Source organism: Bufo gargarizans, chromosome 9 (assembly GCF_014858855.1).
Source record: "Bufo gargarizans isolate SCDJY-AF-19 chromosome 9, ASM1485885v1, whole genome shotgun sequence".
Classification (NCBI taxonomy): Eukaryota; Metazoa; Chordata; class Amphibia; order Anura; family Bufonidae; genus Bufo; species Bufo gargarizans.
Window position 1 is genome coordinate 192448536 of NC_058088.1, and position 16125 is coordinate 192464660.

The 16125-nt window shown below is 44.1% G+C and overlaps 2 protein-coding genes across 2 annotated transcripts in view; one reads left to right on the top strand and one right to left on the bottom strand.

Moving 5' to 3' along the window:
- The first annotated feature begins 273 nt into the window (after positions 1-273).
- On the top strand, positions 274-5911 carry LOC122945991 (ficolin-1-A-like). The gene is made up of 8 exons (XM_044305247.1): positions 274-429; positions 2331-2435; positions 2518-2571; positions 3267-3293; positions 3432-3559; positions 3813-3942; positions 4119-4253; positions 5318-5911. Exons 1-8 carry the CDS (start codon positions 351-353, stop codon positions 5557-5559), a joined length of 900 nt encoding a protein of 299 aa, XP_044161182.1. The 5' UTR covers positions 274-350; the 3' UTR covers positions 5560-5911.
- A 699-nt stretch (positions 5912-6610) lies between these two features.
- Positions 6611-16125, bottom strand: part of LOC122945990 (dual specificity testis-specific protein kinase 1-like) — a 36344-nt gene continuing 26829 nt past the window's right edge. The window contains exons 3-9 of the mRNA XM_044305246.1: positions 15933-16054; positions 14984-15032; positions 13992-14141; positions 13688-13861; positions 7940-8023; positions 7750-7836; positions 6611-7568 (exon numbers count right to left, since the gene is read on the bottom strand). Of these exons, the coding sequence (XP_044161181.1) occupies positions 7467-7568; positions 7750-7836; positions 7940-8023; positions 13688-13861; positions 13992-14141; positions 14984-15032; positions 15933-16054 (768 nt within the window). The 3' untranslated portion in view covers positions 6611-7466. The remainder of the gene's footprint in view (positions 7569-7749; positions 7837-7939; positions 8024-13687; positions 13862-13991; positions 14142-14983; positions 15033-15932; positions 16055-16125) is intronic.

Sequence of the window (16125 nt, forward strand, 5' to 3'; positions counted from 1 at the left end):
CTGCGGTTTTATCTTTTGCCTGATCAGTCAAAACTACTGAACTGAAGACGTCCTGATGCCTCCTGTACGGATTACTCTCCATTCAGAATGCCTGGGGATATGCCTGATCAGCTCTTTTCCGGTATAGAGCCCCTAGGACGGAACTCAGTGCCGGAAAAGAAAAACGCTAGTGTGAAAGTACCGTTATTGCAGCTTTGTATCTGCTGAGTTTAGCAGCGGTGACGTCTTCCAGGTATGAGGAACCTAATATTGAGACACAGCGGAAGTTGCAAAAGGCAGGAAATTGGCAAAAATAGTTCCCAGGTTATATAAAGCAGCAGTGCAGTGGGCAGTGCGGGAGGGCAGCAGCAATGAAAGGGTGTGTGCCGACCGCTGCCTGGCTCCTGATCTGGCTGATGGCTGTGAGCTCCACTGAAGACATCTGTCCTGGTAAGTCATGGTCCAGACCCTTGGCAGAGGAGCCCAGTGGTGGTTGTGTTAGGTGCGTCATCAGCCACCATTTATAGGAGTCTGACTGCAGGCAGGACGGGCACTGAGCAACATGGACGTGACCCCCAATATGATGCTTGAAGTATGCCACCTGGTGCTCAGAAATGGTATTGCATGCTTCATTCTCTACTCAGTAACTGCAAGGTTTTATAAAGTGTCGAATTTTGAGAGCATCATGATAAGCTTAGATACACAGCTCAGCAGACAGTATCAATCAGGATAGGATTAGATACACAGCTCAGCAGACAGTATCACACAGGATAGGATTAGATACACAGCTCAGCAGACAGTATCACACAGGATAGGGTTAGATACACAGCTCAGCAGTCAGTATCACACAGGATGGGATTAGATACACAGCTCAGCAGACAGTATCACACAGGATAGGGTTAGATACACAGCTCAGCAGACAGTATCACACAGGATAGGATTAGATACACAGCTCAGCAAGCAGTATCACACAGGATAGGATTAGATACACAGCTCAGCAGACAGTATCACACAGGATAGGATTAGATACACAGCTCAGCAGACAGTATCACACAGGATAGGATTAGATACACAGCTCAGCAGACAGTATCACACAGGATAGGATTAGATACACAGCTCAGCAGACAGTATCACACAGGATAGGATTAGATACACAGCTCAGCAGTCAGTATCACACAGGATAGGGTTAGATACACAGCTCAGCAGGCAGTATCACACAGGACAGGATTAGATACACAGCTCAGCAGACAGTATCACACAGGATAGGATTAGATACACAGCTCAGCAGACTGTATCACACAGGATAGGGTTAGATACACAGCTCAGCAGGCAGTATCACACAGGAGAGGATTAGATACACAGCTCAGCAGTCAGTATCACACAGGATAGGATTAGATACACAGCTCAGCAGACAGTATCACACAGGAGAGGATTAGATACACAGCTCAGCAGTCAGTATCACACAGGATAGGGTTAGATACACAGCTCAGCAGACAGTATCACACAGGAGAGGATTAGATACACAGCTCAGCAGACAGTATCACACAGGATAGGATTAGATACACAGCTCAGCAGGCAGTATCACACAGGATAGGATTAGATACACAGCTCAGCAGACAGTATCACACAGGACAGGATTAGATACACAGCTCAGCAGACAGTATCACACAGGACAGGATTAGATACACAGCTCAGCAGACAGTATCACATAGGATAGGATTAGATACACTGCTCAGCAGACAGTATCACACAGGATAGGATTAGATACACAGCTCAGCAGACAGTATCACACAGGATAGGATTAGATACACAGCTCAGCAGACAGTATCACACATGATAGGATTAGATACACAGCTCAGCAGACAGTATCACACAGGATAGGATTAGATACACAGCTCAGCAGTCAGTATCACACAGGAGAGGATTAGATACACAGCTCAGCAGTCAGTATCACACAGGATAGGATTAGATACACAGCTCAGCAGACAGTATCACACAGGAGAGGATTAGATACACAGCTCAGCAGTCAGTATCACACAGGATAGGGTTAGATACACAGCTCAGCAGACAGTATCACACAGGATAGGATTAGATACACAGCTCAGCAAGCAGTATCACACAGGATAGGATTAGATACACAGCTCAGCAGTTAGTATCACACAGGATAGGGTTAGATACACAGCTCAGCAGACAGTATCACACAGGATAGGATTAGATACACAGCTCAGCAGGCAGTATCACACAGGATAGGATTGGATACATAGCTTAGCAGACAGTATCACACATTATTGGCTTAGATACACAGGCTCGGCATACCCAATCGCTCATATTTTCTTCTCTTTTAATCCCAGATGTTAAGGTCATTGGACTTCAAGGATCAGACAAACTGACCATTTTAAGGGGATGTCCAGGAACGCCTGGTGCCCCTGGTCAGCCTGGACCTGCAGGACCTAAAGGTATCATGTTTTATCTCATCTTTTCATATGTAAACCTTTCCCTGACAGGAGATGAATGCCTGAGAATTTCTTCTATTCTTAGGGGAGAGCGGAGCCCCTGGAATTCCAGGGAAAATGGGTCCACAAGGAGTTAAAGGTACAACATTCCCGATGCATTATAATCCCGGGCCTGGATACTGGAGGGATCCTATATATAGTGATATGGAGCATGCTGGTATAACCTGGGTATATCCTGTATATAATTATATATGTACAGCTGGTATAACCTGGGCATCTTCTGTATATTATTATATATGTACAGCTGGTATAACCTGGGCATCTCCTGTATATAATTATATATGTACAGCTGGTATAACCTGGGCATCTCCTGTATACAATTATATATGTACAGCTGGTATAACCTGGGCATCTCCTGTATATAATTATATATGTACAGCTGGTATAACCTGGGCATCTCCTGTATATAATTATATATGTACAGCTGGTATAACCCGGGCATCTCCTGTATATAATTATATATGTACAGCTGGTATACCCCGAGCATCTCCTGTATATAATTATATATGTACAGCTGGTATAACCCGGGCATCTCCTGTATATAATTATATATGTACAGCTGGTATAACCCGGGCATCTCCTGTATATAATTATATATGTACAGCTGGTATAACCTGGGCATCTTCTGTATATTATTATATATGTACAGCTGGTATAAGTTATACATCTTCTTGTATACAGTGATATGGACCAGGCTGGTATAACCTGGGCATCTTCTGTATGTTGGATGTGGACAGCATTACCTTATAGTAAACGTTGCTGTTTTCTCTCCAGGGGATCCAGGAGTTTACACTCTGAGCTGTAAGTTGTGAGATTTATTAGTTTTTTTTTTTAATTTATTGTTTTGTTTTTTTAATAATTTAGAATTTTTATTAAACTTTTTTTTCCTGTTTTCACTGGTTTGCCGTTTACTATAATCCATTGGTAATTCCTCTTCAGCTGCCCAGAACTGTAAGCAGCTCCTGGAGCAGGGTCAGGCTCTTACTGGGTGGTACACCATCTATCCACCAGGTGGCGCTCCTCTCGCTGTGCTGTGCGACATGGAAAGTGATGGAGGCGGCTGGATTGTGAGTCTCCCCCGTTTCTTGCTTGGTGAAAGCCCGTATAGTCTGGGGGCATCACTCGGCGTTCCCCCTGTAGTGTATCAGCCGAGCTGCGCTCTGGGGATATATCTCTGCATGACAAGGCGGATCTGCCATTCAGGGATCTAGGAAAGCTGAGTGCAGTTTCCTGTAGGAGCTGTAAATGTATCTGCACCTGGGTAACACTAGGATTTTAAGGGGATGTCCTGCATTTATAGAGGGGTCATTCTTCTTGTAGGTTTTCCAGAGGCGTGTGGACGGTTCGGTGGACTTTTATCGGGACTGGAATGATTATAAGAAGGGATTCGGACATCAGAGCGGTGAATTCTGGCTGGGGAACGACAACCTTCATCGCCTGACCTCTCCTGGTAATTGCCTGGTCATTTTGATCATAGGGGGGCACATGCGCACTAGGCCTCACTCACCCGTCCACCTATAGATGGATCTGATCTCCCAGGATGGAGCTGACATTGGGGGCACCACCGTAGGGTCATTCTCTCCTGGGGGGAGCCCCTTTCCTTCCTTATGCATCTTATCCTTGCAGGGAAGGTCCAGCTCCGGGTCGACCTAACAGATTTTACGAATGTCCACACGTACGCCTCGTACAGAGACTTCAGCATATCCAACGAGGCGCACAACTACACCCTGGGTCCGGTCCACTTCTTGGAGGGATCTGCAGGTGAGTATGAACACAGCGCCCCCTAACGGAGGGGGGTGAAACTGCTTCCAGCTTTCCTGAACCTGCCACATTCTGTACAGACATGGGAGCCGCAGCCGATCTGCCTGGTGATGCTTTCTCTGCCCCCAGATGGGCCGTTCAGGGCTCTAGGAAAGCTGGGACAACTTCTAGACAATAGGGCACCAGACTCCTCCTGTGGGGAGACTATAACTCCCAGCGGAGGTGGGAGGCACAGACTGGGGATCCTTGCTCTAGGGTAAAGAATGTTGTGTTATTATTAGCTGTCCTTATAGGTGCACAGAAGTTATCACCCTGCTTTCCTGGGAGCAGACAACACATCACTAGGCAGATCAACCATTCAGGACTCTAGGGAAGCTGTAATGGCTGCCAGATAACCTGCGGCCTTTTCTGCTGTCTGCAGTAGCATACGACAGGACGGAACTTCTTTACCTGCTTGTGACTGCAGTGTCATATCTACTGCAGCCACCAGGGGGAGCTTATTGCAGGATTGAGTTTAAAGGAGTTCTCCGCTTTCAAACTGAGAATATTCATCTGCCCCCCCAAATGCTGCACATTTTGCCCCATATATCTGTTTTCCATGTCTGCACTTTTAGTTCTTATTGCTGCAGGTAAACAGGAAGTGCTGCAGGTAAACAGGAAGTGCTGCAGGTAAACATCCTGCCAGGATGCAGTGAAGCTGAGAATAGAGTAAGGAAAGTGCCTACATGAAAAAAAATGTGTATGGAGCAAATAGGTGCCATGTTTAGGGTCCGCTGGGCAAGTATGAAGAAGGAGAACCCCTTAAACCAGGCATGTCCAATGTGCGGCCCTCCAGCTGTTGCAAAACTACAACTCCCAGCATGCCTGGATAGCTTACAGCTATTAGGGCATGCTGGGAGTTGTAGTTTCGCAACAGCTGGAGGGCCGCACTTTGGACATGCCTGCCTTAAACCATCAAATCCCGTCCCCTGCAACCACTTAGAACTTCTGGAAAGCTGGGCGATGTCTTACCTGAGAGGAGGAGTAGTAGTTGTAGTCTCACTGCATTAACCACTCTCTTTCAGGGGACTCTCTAACCTACCACAGGAATAACCAGTTTTCCACAAAGGACCGAGACAATGACAAAGCCAAACATCACTGCGCCCAGTCCTATGCTGGAGGCTGGTGGTACGTCGCCTGTCATGACTCCAACCTCAACGGACGGTACCTGAGGGGGAACCACACGAGCTACGCCAACGGGGTGAACTGGCTGAAAGGAAAGGGCCACCATTACTCGTACAAAGTGTCCGAAATGAAGATCCGCTGATTCTATGAGACTAGGCCGCTTTCCTTTTATTACTTATTAACCCTTTCTACAATGGACATTTTCTGCAGCATTCGCTTTCTAGACAGTCTGAACTACAGATAAATGGTTTTGTGGCTGCAGCTCCTATGCAGAGATATGCGTTTCCATGGATACAGACAAACCCTGTGTGGTCTGATCTTACCATTCACTCCATGCCTCCTCCTCCTGCTGCTGATCTACAGATCTAACTATGGAACACACAGCTCTGCACGGGGGCTGTAGACACAAAACGGGAGCAGATTAATAGTTAAAAGTATTGACGTCGTCGTATCATAGATGCATTAATCCAATAAAACAAATGGTTGCAAAACTGCACACGTCCTTTACAGCCGCCATCTATATGAGGATCCTAGTCATCGCCAACTAAAGATTATCAATCGGGTTGTCCTAGATTAGAAAACACATCTGCTTCTTAAAACAGCGCCACACCTTTCATTAGGCTGTGTATGGTATTGCAGCTCTGAGCCGTGCTGCTGTACTGGACACAACCCACGGACCGGAGTCCGTCTAATCCTCGCTTTAAATCACTGTATGATCAAAATGTCTGAACATTTGTAAGATCTCTGTTTGCTCTCAGTGAACAGCAGCATTCTTGTTTATAGCCTGAAACCCCACACAGACCTACTTCTTACAGCTGAAGTTTAAAGAGGTTTTCCAGGCTCAGGATATTGAACCTATCCTCAGTGACAGTCCGACACCCAGCACCCCCCGCCGTCAGCTGTTCCCTTCAGCCTCCAGCTCCGGAACTAGCTTTTTGAATGGAGCCGTGCTTCCTGTTCCAGCATCCACGGGTACGGGGTCTGTGGGTGCGGGCTGTGACCCCCATTGATCAGATATTAAATAACCTACCCTGACATGGCATCAATATCACAAGCCTGAAAGCCCGTATACAGCTGCACCAGTCCCTTTAGCTCTGCTGCGCTGCTATCTGGTTCTCATGGAGTTCTGGCGCCACCAAGTGGTGGATGTGGATATTACACCTGCAGAGAAATATCAGGACATTTCACATTGATCTCAGGAGCCCGCTTTAATGGGCGAGGGCCCTAAAACTACAGAAAACATGGTTTATACAGAAGAGCGCAAGACAAAAATATTACACAGAGCCAAAGGGGTTAAATAATTGCATGATAGCGATTTAACAATACCCGTAGGAGGTGGTAAAGGGCAGGGGCCAAAAAATATATATACACACATCGCCCTGGAAAATCATAACCCCCCGCCCCCGAGGGGACTAAGGCACTGACTGAAGAGAGTAGGGTGAAGGTGCGACCGCGCCGTAGTTACTACACACAGATTAGCGCCGATCGCTGTGCTTCACCTATACTTGCCAGGAAAGACAGGAGAGTCCCCTCCCCCCCAATCAGTGGTCACCCACACTCTGTTACTGCAGCTCCGTCACAATGTGCAGGAGGAGCACCCGATCGAGGTGGAATATACCATAGAGGTGCACAGGGGGAGGCCACATCGTCTGCAGTGTCATTATATTAAGGGGGGGGGGGTTGGGGGGACATGCCGCATATAACACTAGGAAAATGCAGAGCCAAGATGGCCGTCCCCTGCAGCTTGGGATGTGAGTGGAGTAATCTGTTTTCCAGTGGTTTAACGCCATCAGGGGTAACACGTAACCCCCACGCTCCTCCTCGGGCGTCACATTCTGAATTCATGCGGTATTATAACAAAGCAACATTTATTATTTAAAGTTAAATCCACTCCCCCCCCAGCAGGAGCCCGATGGCCGCCATTATGGGGTCATGTGACCATTCAGGAATCCCCCCCCCTCCAAAACATACAAAACAGTTCAATAAATATCTGGATTCTTCCCACGGCCCTGAGGTCTGTACAGTATTTACAGCTGACACCCGCGCCCCTCAGGAGGAGTCCGGCAGCTCTGACGGGGAGTCCAGTGTTTCCGCCACATCCTCCAGGTTATCCAGAATCTCACAGAATGACGGTCGCTTAAATGCTTCGAGCTGGGAAACGAGACAGGGAATAAGGGGTTAATCCTATAAAATACAGGACTGGTAATGATACAGGTGCAGAGCTTGTTACAGTGTGTCAGCAGGACAGGGTGGTGATGTCAATAGCGAATGCTCCCACTCACTGACAGAAAGCAGGGATCTTACATAGGGGAGGTGAAACCGTGACACCTACCCGACAGCAGCTGGCAGCGACATCCAGCACCGGAGGAGGACAGTCCCTCACCAAGGCCTGAAATCCGACTACGTCCAAACCAAAGTCCTAACCATAGTGGAACAGAAAGAAGAGATTGTCAGACAGCGCTAACAGGACATGATGGGAGGTGTAGTCCTGCGGCTTCTACTCAGCGGAATATGACACATACCCGAGTCCTGGGCAGAATCTCAGGGTCGGCAGGAATTCGACCGAGTATTTCACAAAGCACAATTCCGAAAGAGAAGACGTCAACCTGAAAATATGAGAACCGGTCAATAGGAGCAGTATTATAGTAGTTATATTCTTGTACATAGGAGGCAGTATTATAGTAGTTATATTCTTGTACATAGGAGGCAGTATTATAGTAGTTATATCCTTGTACATAGGAGGCAGTATTATAGTAGTTATATTCTTGTACATAGGAGCAGTATTATAGTAGTTATATTCTTGTACATAGGAGGCAGTATTATAGTAGTTATATTCCTGTACATAGGGGGCAGTATTATAGTAGTTATATTCTTGTACATAGGAGCAGTATTATAGTAGTTATATTCTTGTACATAGGAGTAGTATTATAGTAGTTATATTCTTGTACATAGGAGCAGTATTATAGTAGTTATATTCTTGTACATAGGAGCAGTATTATAGTAGTTATATTCTTGTACATAGGAGTAGTAATATAGTAGTTATATTCTTGTACATAGGAGCAGTATTATAGTAGTTATATTCTTGTACATAGGAGCAGTATTATAGTAGTTATATTCTTGTACATAGGAGGCAGTATTATAGTAGTTATATTCCTGTACATAGGGGGCAGTATTATAGTAGTTATATTCTTGTACATAGGAGCAGTATTATAGTAGTTATATTCTTGTACATAGGAGTAGTAATATAGTAGTTATATTCTTGTACATAGGAGCAGTATTATAGTAGTTATATTCTTGTACATAGGAGGCAGTATTATAGTAGTTATATTCTTGTACATAGGAGCAGTATTATAGTAGTTATATTCTTGTACATAGGAGTAGTAATATAGTAGTTATATTCTTGTACATAGGAGTAGTAATATAGTAGTTATATTCTTGTACATAGGAGCAGTATTATAGTAGTTATATTCTTGTACATAGGAGCAGTATTATAGTAGTTATATTCTTGTACATAGGAGGCCGTATTATAGTAGTTATATTCTTGTACATAGGAGGCCGTATTATAGTAGTTATATGCTTGTACATAGGAGCAGTATTATAGTAGTTATATTCTTGTACATAGGAGGCAGTATTATAGTAGTTATATTCTTGTACATAGGAGGCAGTATTATAGTAGTTATATTCTTGTACATAGGAGTAGTAATATAGTAGTTATATTCTTGTACATAGGAGCAGTATTATAGTAGTTATATTCTTGTACATAGGAGGCAGTATTATAGTAGTTATATTCTTGTACATAGGAGGCAGTATTATAGTAGTTATATGCTTGTACATAGGAGCAGTATTATAGTAGTTATATTCTTGTACATAGGAGGCAGTATTATAGTAGTTATATTCTTGTACATAGGAGGCAGTATTATAGTAGTTATATTCTTGTACATAGGAGGCAGTATTATAGTAGTTATATTCTTGTACATAGGAGCAGTATTATAGTAGTTATATTCTTGTACATAGGAGCAGTATTATAGTAGTTATATTCTTAACCAAATTTCTTTTTATTGAAAGAAAAATCAAGGCCGTAGCCCACACATGACAGTACAATGATGGCAATAGGATACAAGATAGACATCCAGCATACATGTCAAGTGCAAACAGTACCAGCTGTCATTGACAATAATCATACAAAGAAATCAAAGAAAGAGAAAAAAGGGAGGGAAAGAGGACCTCAGGAGGGGAGGGAGGGGAGGGAAACAAGGAAGGGATACACATCTGCTCCATCAAGTAAAATTTCTGTAGACTTTCCATGGAGACCACAATTTCAAGAAGCGAGAGCGTGAGTTAGTCTCCCAATGCGCTAGCTCCTCGAAACGGTAGAGTTGGTCCACCTTCTCAGACCACATAAGGGCAGTCGGCGGGGAATCGTTCTTCCACAAAAAGGGTATGAGCAACCTAGCCGCTGTGAGCAACATCGTTGGAAGGTCATGTTTGGTGGGTGTAAGGGACTTGTTTGGGCACCATAATAGAATGAGCTTAACATCTAGTGATATCTCAGTATCGCATATTTGGTTGATTAGGGCCTCAACCTCGCTCCAGAACGGCCGGATCTTAAGGCAAAACCACCAAATATGCGATAGGGATCCAGTGTCTGTGCCGCATCTCCAACATTTTTCGGAGACCTCTGGGTTCAGTTTATGCAAAAATTCAGGTGTTTTATACCACCTGCAAAGAAGTTTAAATGAGTTCTCCTGGATTCTCACACAACGGCTGAAACCGTGCGAATGAGCCAGGATAAACGCCCTCTCTGGGTCCGTGAGGGCTACGGAGAGTTCACGTTCCCATGACGCCATGAAACGAAGCTCCGGGGGCAGGGAGGAGAGCAACTCTTTATACATCTGAGATAACGGCCGAATAGGAGGCTTAGTAGTCAGAACCTTCTTTTCAAGCCAGGAGGGGAGCTACCACCAGAGAGGAGTCCAACACACAGTTTTGTGTCCCTCTGGAAGTTCGCTAGATGGAAAAAGGGGCAGCTTTGACCACAGGGAGGTCCATTACTGAATCCCAGTGCCAACTGCCGTCCGGGAGAAGGACATCCCGCAGAGCAGTGTCAGCGAGCCTAGACCAAATCCCGGAGGGGCGTGACACGGCAGGGTGTAGGTGACATTGAAGAAGTCTAAGCGGCATACAAGCGTTCGGGAAGCTAAAAGTACGGGATTGGATCATTTTAGACCACTCCACCAACATGCCCTTCCAAACCGGGGACGTATAACAATGATTAGCTGAAACAGGCCTTATACCCCACATAGACAACAGTTCCTGGTCAGTCAAAAGAGCATTTTCAAGACGGGAGCAAAGGGAATTGGACTGACGAGACATAATATTAACACATCTACCCAGCTGTACAGCAGTGTAGTAAAGCTTGACATCTGGCATCCCAAACCTCCTAACTTCCTATCCCTTGTAAGCACAGAGTAGGCAATACGTGGCGATTTGCCATTCCATAGGAAGCGTGTGAACACCCTGCGGACTTCAGTAAAGTATGAATTCGGGAGCCAAATGGGGAGGGATTGCAGCAAGTATAAAAATTTGGGGAGAATAAAGGTCTTGATGTAGTTTTTACGGCCAACCCAGGAAACAAACGGGAGTTTCAGGTCCTGTAAATGTGAGCGAACAGTTTGCAGGAGCGGCATAAAGTTAAGGGAAATGAGATCCTGAACATTAGCTGAAATATGCGTCCCCAAATACACAATGTCTCTAGAGGCCCAAGAAAAAGGAGTCGCACGTTTAAGAGCAGTGATCACCGTTTGTGGACATGATATATTGAGAGCCATGGACTTCCCATAATTAATTTTAAAATTCGAAACGAACCCAAAATCTTCAAATACATTCAGCAACCTGGGCAAGGCCTCCTTGGGGTTCGATGTCATGACTAAAAGGTCATCCGCGAATGCTGCAGCAACGTGAGTACAGGTACCGATACGTAGACCCTCAATCATTGGGTCCAACCGAATCTTACAAAGTAGGGTCTCCATCACCAGAACGAACAATGCAGGAGATAAGGGGCACCCCTGCCTCGTCCCGTTAGTGATGCGAAATGGTGGCGATAGTGTACCATTCACTTTGACCATAGCAGAGGGGGCCGAGTATAACGTATAGATAGCTTTAATAAACTGGTCCGGTAAACCGAACCTCGACAGGGCCTCGGACATAAAGTGCCAGCTGACCCTGTCGAAGGCCTTCTCCGCATCCGTGCTCACCAACACCAAGGGCTTAGCCGATCGTTTGGCCCAGTTTACAAGATGAAGAAGCCTTATAGTGTTCTCAGACCCCTGTCTGCCATGGACAAAACCCACCTGGTCTATAGTAGTTATATTCTTGTACATAGGAGCAGTATTATAGTAGTTATATTCTTGTACATAGGAGGCAGTATTATAGTAGTTATATTCTTGTACATAGGAGCAGTATTATAGCAGTTATATTCTTGTACATAGGAGCAGTATTATAGTAGTTATATTCTTGTACATAGGAGCAGTATTATAGTAGTTATATTCCTGTATATAGGAGGCAGTATTATAGTAGTTATATTCCTGTACATAGGGGGCAGTATTATAGTAGTTATATTCTTGTACATAGGAGGCAGTATTATAGTAGTTATATTCTTGTACATAGGAGCAGTATTATAGTAGTTATATTCTTGTACATAGGAGGCAGTATTATAGTAGTTATATTCTTGTACATAGGAGGCAGTATTATAGTAGTTATATTCTTGTACATAGGAGCAGTATTATAGTAGTTATATTCCTGTACATAGGAGGCAGTATTATAGAAGTTATATTCTTGTACATAGGAGGCAGTATTATAGTAGTTATATTCTTGTACATAGGAGGCAGTATTATAGTAGTTATATTCTTGTACATAGGAGCAGTATTATAGTAGTTATATTCCTGTACATAGGAGGCAGTATTATAGTAGTTATATTCTTGTACATAGGAGGCAGTATTATAGCAGTTATATTCTTGTATATTCTTGTACATAGGAGCAGTATTATAGTAGTTATATTCTTGTACATAGGAGGCAGTATTATAGTAGTTATATTCCTGTACATAGGAGGCAGTATTATAGTAGTTATATTCTTGTACATAGGAGCAGTATTATAGTAGTTATATTCTTGTACATAGGAGCAGTATTATAGTAGTTATATCCTTGTACATAGGAGCAGTATTATAGTAGTTATATTCTTGTACATAGGAGGCAGTATTATAGTAGTTATATTCTTGTACATAGGAGCAGTATTATAGTAGTTATATCCTTGTACACAGGAGGCAGTATTATAGTAGTTATATTCTTGTACATAGGAGGCAGTATTATAGTAGTTATATTCTTGTACATAGGAGGCAGTATTATAGTAGTTATATTCTTGTACATAGGAGGCAGTATTATAGTAGTTATATTCTTGTACATAGGAGCAGTATTATAGTAGTTATATTCTTGTACATAGGAGGCAGTATTATAGTAGTTATATTCTTGTACACAGGAGCAGTATTATAGTAGTTATATTCTTGTACATAGGGGCAGTATTATAGTAGTTATATTCCTGTACATAGGAGGCAGTATTATAGTAGTTATATTCCTGTACATAGGAGGCAGTATTATAGTAGTTATATTCCTGTACATAGGAGGCAGTATTATAGTAGTTATATTCTTGTACATAGGAGGCAGTATTATAGTAGTTATATTCTTGTACATAGGAGGCAGTATTATAGTAGTTATATTCTTGTACATAGGAGGCAGTATTATAGTAGTTATATTCCTGTACATAGGAGGCAGTATTATAGTAGTTATATTCTTGTACATAGGAGCAGTATTATAGTAGTTATATTCTTGTACATAGGAGCAGTATTATAGTAGTTATATTCTTGTACATAGGAACAGTATTATAGTAGTTATATTCTTGTACATAGGAGCAGTATTATAGTAGTTATATTCTTGTACATAGGAGGCAGTATTATAGTAGTTATATTCTTGTACATAGGAGGCAGTATTATAGTAGTTATATTCTTGTACATAGGAGGTAGTATTATAGTAGTTATATTCTTGTACATAGGAGCAGTATCATAGTAGTTATATTCTTGTACATAGGAGCAGTATTTTAGGTGGTATACTCCTGTCCATAGAGGGCGGTATTATTATACTGGAACTGCCCTTAAACCAGTTGCCCTGTTTTCTGAATACAATATTAAGAATAGTGTTCAGTGGTTTGATAAGTAACGCACCTTTCGGTCATACGGTTCCCCACGTAACATTTCAGGGGCCATCCAGAAGGCAGATCCCACAAGGGACAACTTCCTTTCTCCATTCTTCAGTGGCGGCTCCACCACCTCTCGGGCCAGACCAAAATCCGTCACAAGTGCTTCTCTCCCACGTGAGGTCACCCTTATAAGACAATTCTGCAAAATACACAAGAAGCTATGAGGCGAACCCCCAGGCAAATAAAATTCTAACAGTGAAGACTGACACAGCCAGTGGAGATTAAGGACTATAATTGGTTCCTTGAAATGTATACATATTTAACATTACCTTGGAGTTCAGGTCACGGTGATAGATATTTTTGGAGTGCAGATAGACCATCCCCCGACTGATGTCACATGACAGCTCCACCTTCTCTTTCCAGCTCAGGTGGACTTCTTTACAGGCCAGGAGCTCCTCTAAGCAGCCGCCATTCACGTACTGGGGGAGGGGGAGAGAGCTTGTTAAACCACAAAAGTGGGGGTGTGGCCCAAAGCAACCAATCTGATTTCAGCCTTTTGTACTGCGTGCATAGGGCGGAGCTAAATCCTTTAATGAAGTCTACAGTGATTGGCTGGATGTTCTGCCCCACTCCAGTCACAACCAGAGCTGCAATCACAATTCTGCTGCCTTCCCGTTGTAATCTATCAGTGCCCAATATAAACCACCGATAGGATGGTGGCATTGCGGGAAATTTTTTTATTTTTTATTTTTAAACCAGTATTAGTTTTGTGTACGAGAAAGAGAGCAAAAACAGGGAACGATATCTCCCACAGTGTAATACACCCGAAGTCTTATAATGCACCACACACAGAGCATGCAGAATTAGGAGTGCAGCTCTGGATGTGACTAGAGTATAATACCTGGTTTCACTGTAGATCAGTACAGCAAAGTAAACTTTTAGTGGAGCTTTCCTTCTGGAGATGGCGGGCAGGATGTCCGAACCAGAAGTGTTTATGTTACACGGAAACCATGAGGTGAGAACAAGGAACGTTCTGTCCCAGAATTTCCCCCCCAGAGGACGGCGAGATACCATCAAAGGCCTGGCAGCTGGACAATGCCGGCGGCCATTATACCGCAATCCCTGGTATAACGGTACAAGTGAGAGAATCTCGAAGATTTAACGAGCATCTCCAACCACATAGGACTGCCCCAATCTTCTATCAGTAGATTACGTTTCTGGGTAGGGTTGCCCCTTAAAATTATGCTAAAAATAAAAAAAAAGGCAGGGCTGTGACAACCTCCTTACATATGATGTGAATATGAAACATTAAGGAATTTACCTCCAGAATTGGATACAGTTTCTCGTCTTTCACACATATTCCCAGATACCTAAAAAGTAACAAGATGAGGATTACAAAAAGTTACACGAGTCTCCCGGCTGGGGCCTGTAGGTGGGCGCCGGCTGAGACATAGGATTGGCGTGACGCCGCAACGATTCTCCAAGCAGTTATGACTAATAGGATATTCTTAAAGAGGCTGTCCATAAGGAGGTGGTCCCTCCTCAGGACGGCCCTGGAGGACTCGGGGCGCCCAATATATAACTCTGCCATGGATGCCCTGCGGACACCGCTGGCAGAGACACTTGCAGCTGTGACAAACGCAGACGACACTTTGGGCCCCCAAGTTGATGATTTACTGGCACTTTGGGACCCACAGACATAGGGTGCAGAGGTACATATAGCTATGTATCATGTACAGAAATGAAGGCGATACCACAGCCTGCCACTAGATGGCGCCGACAACATACAATCTGAACATTACACCTTCCAACCCATCTCTTAAAGGGTTTGTCCACTTAAGACATAGTGTCCTACTGAGCACCTCGTCTGCTGCTAGGATTGTGTAGACTGCGTGCAACTGCAGCAAACCCTCAGCTGTGGAGACTTCAGGTCTCTGGGTTTATACAAGATCATTCCCATTTGCTGACAGCAAGCAGAGATCTTTCACATGAAAACATATAGAGCAAAGTGTATTCAAAAGCGGAAGAACTTTCCATCATACAGTAACATGCATTTAAAGGGGTTGACTAGGATTAGAAAAACATGGCTGCTTTCTTTCACAAACGCTGCCACCCCTGTCCACAGGCCGTGTGTAGAATTGCAGCTCAACCCTACACTTCAATGGCGCAATACCAAAAACAACCTGTGGATGGCGTGGCGCAGTGTGTGGACATTTTTCCAGTCCTGGACACCCCCCCCTTTAAGAGCGGCCCCTCCCCTCGGTGCTCACCTGACAATGTTGGGATGGGACAGCTTCTGCAGGAGGGAGATTTCTCGGACGATCCCCTCCTCGTCCACCTCGTTTTTATAGATCTTCACCACCATGCTCTTGGAGCCGGCGCCGTGAGACACCTGCCGCGGGAATACATCGCGTCACTACATGTCAATGTGGACTGTCCCTTTAAGAAGCCCATCTTTTTTTT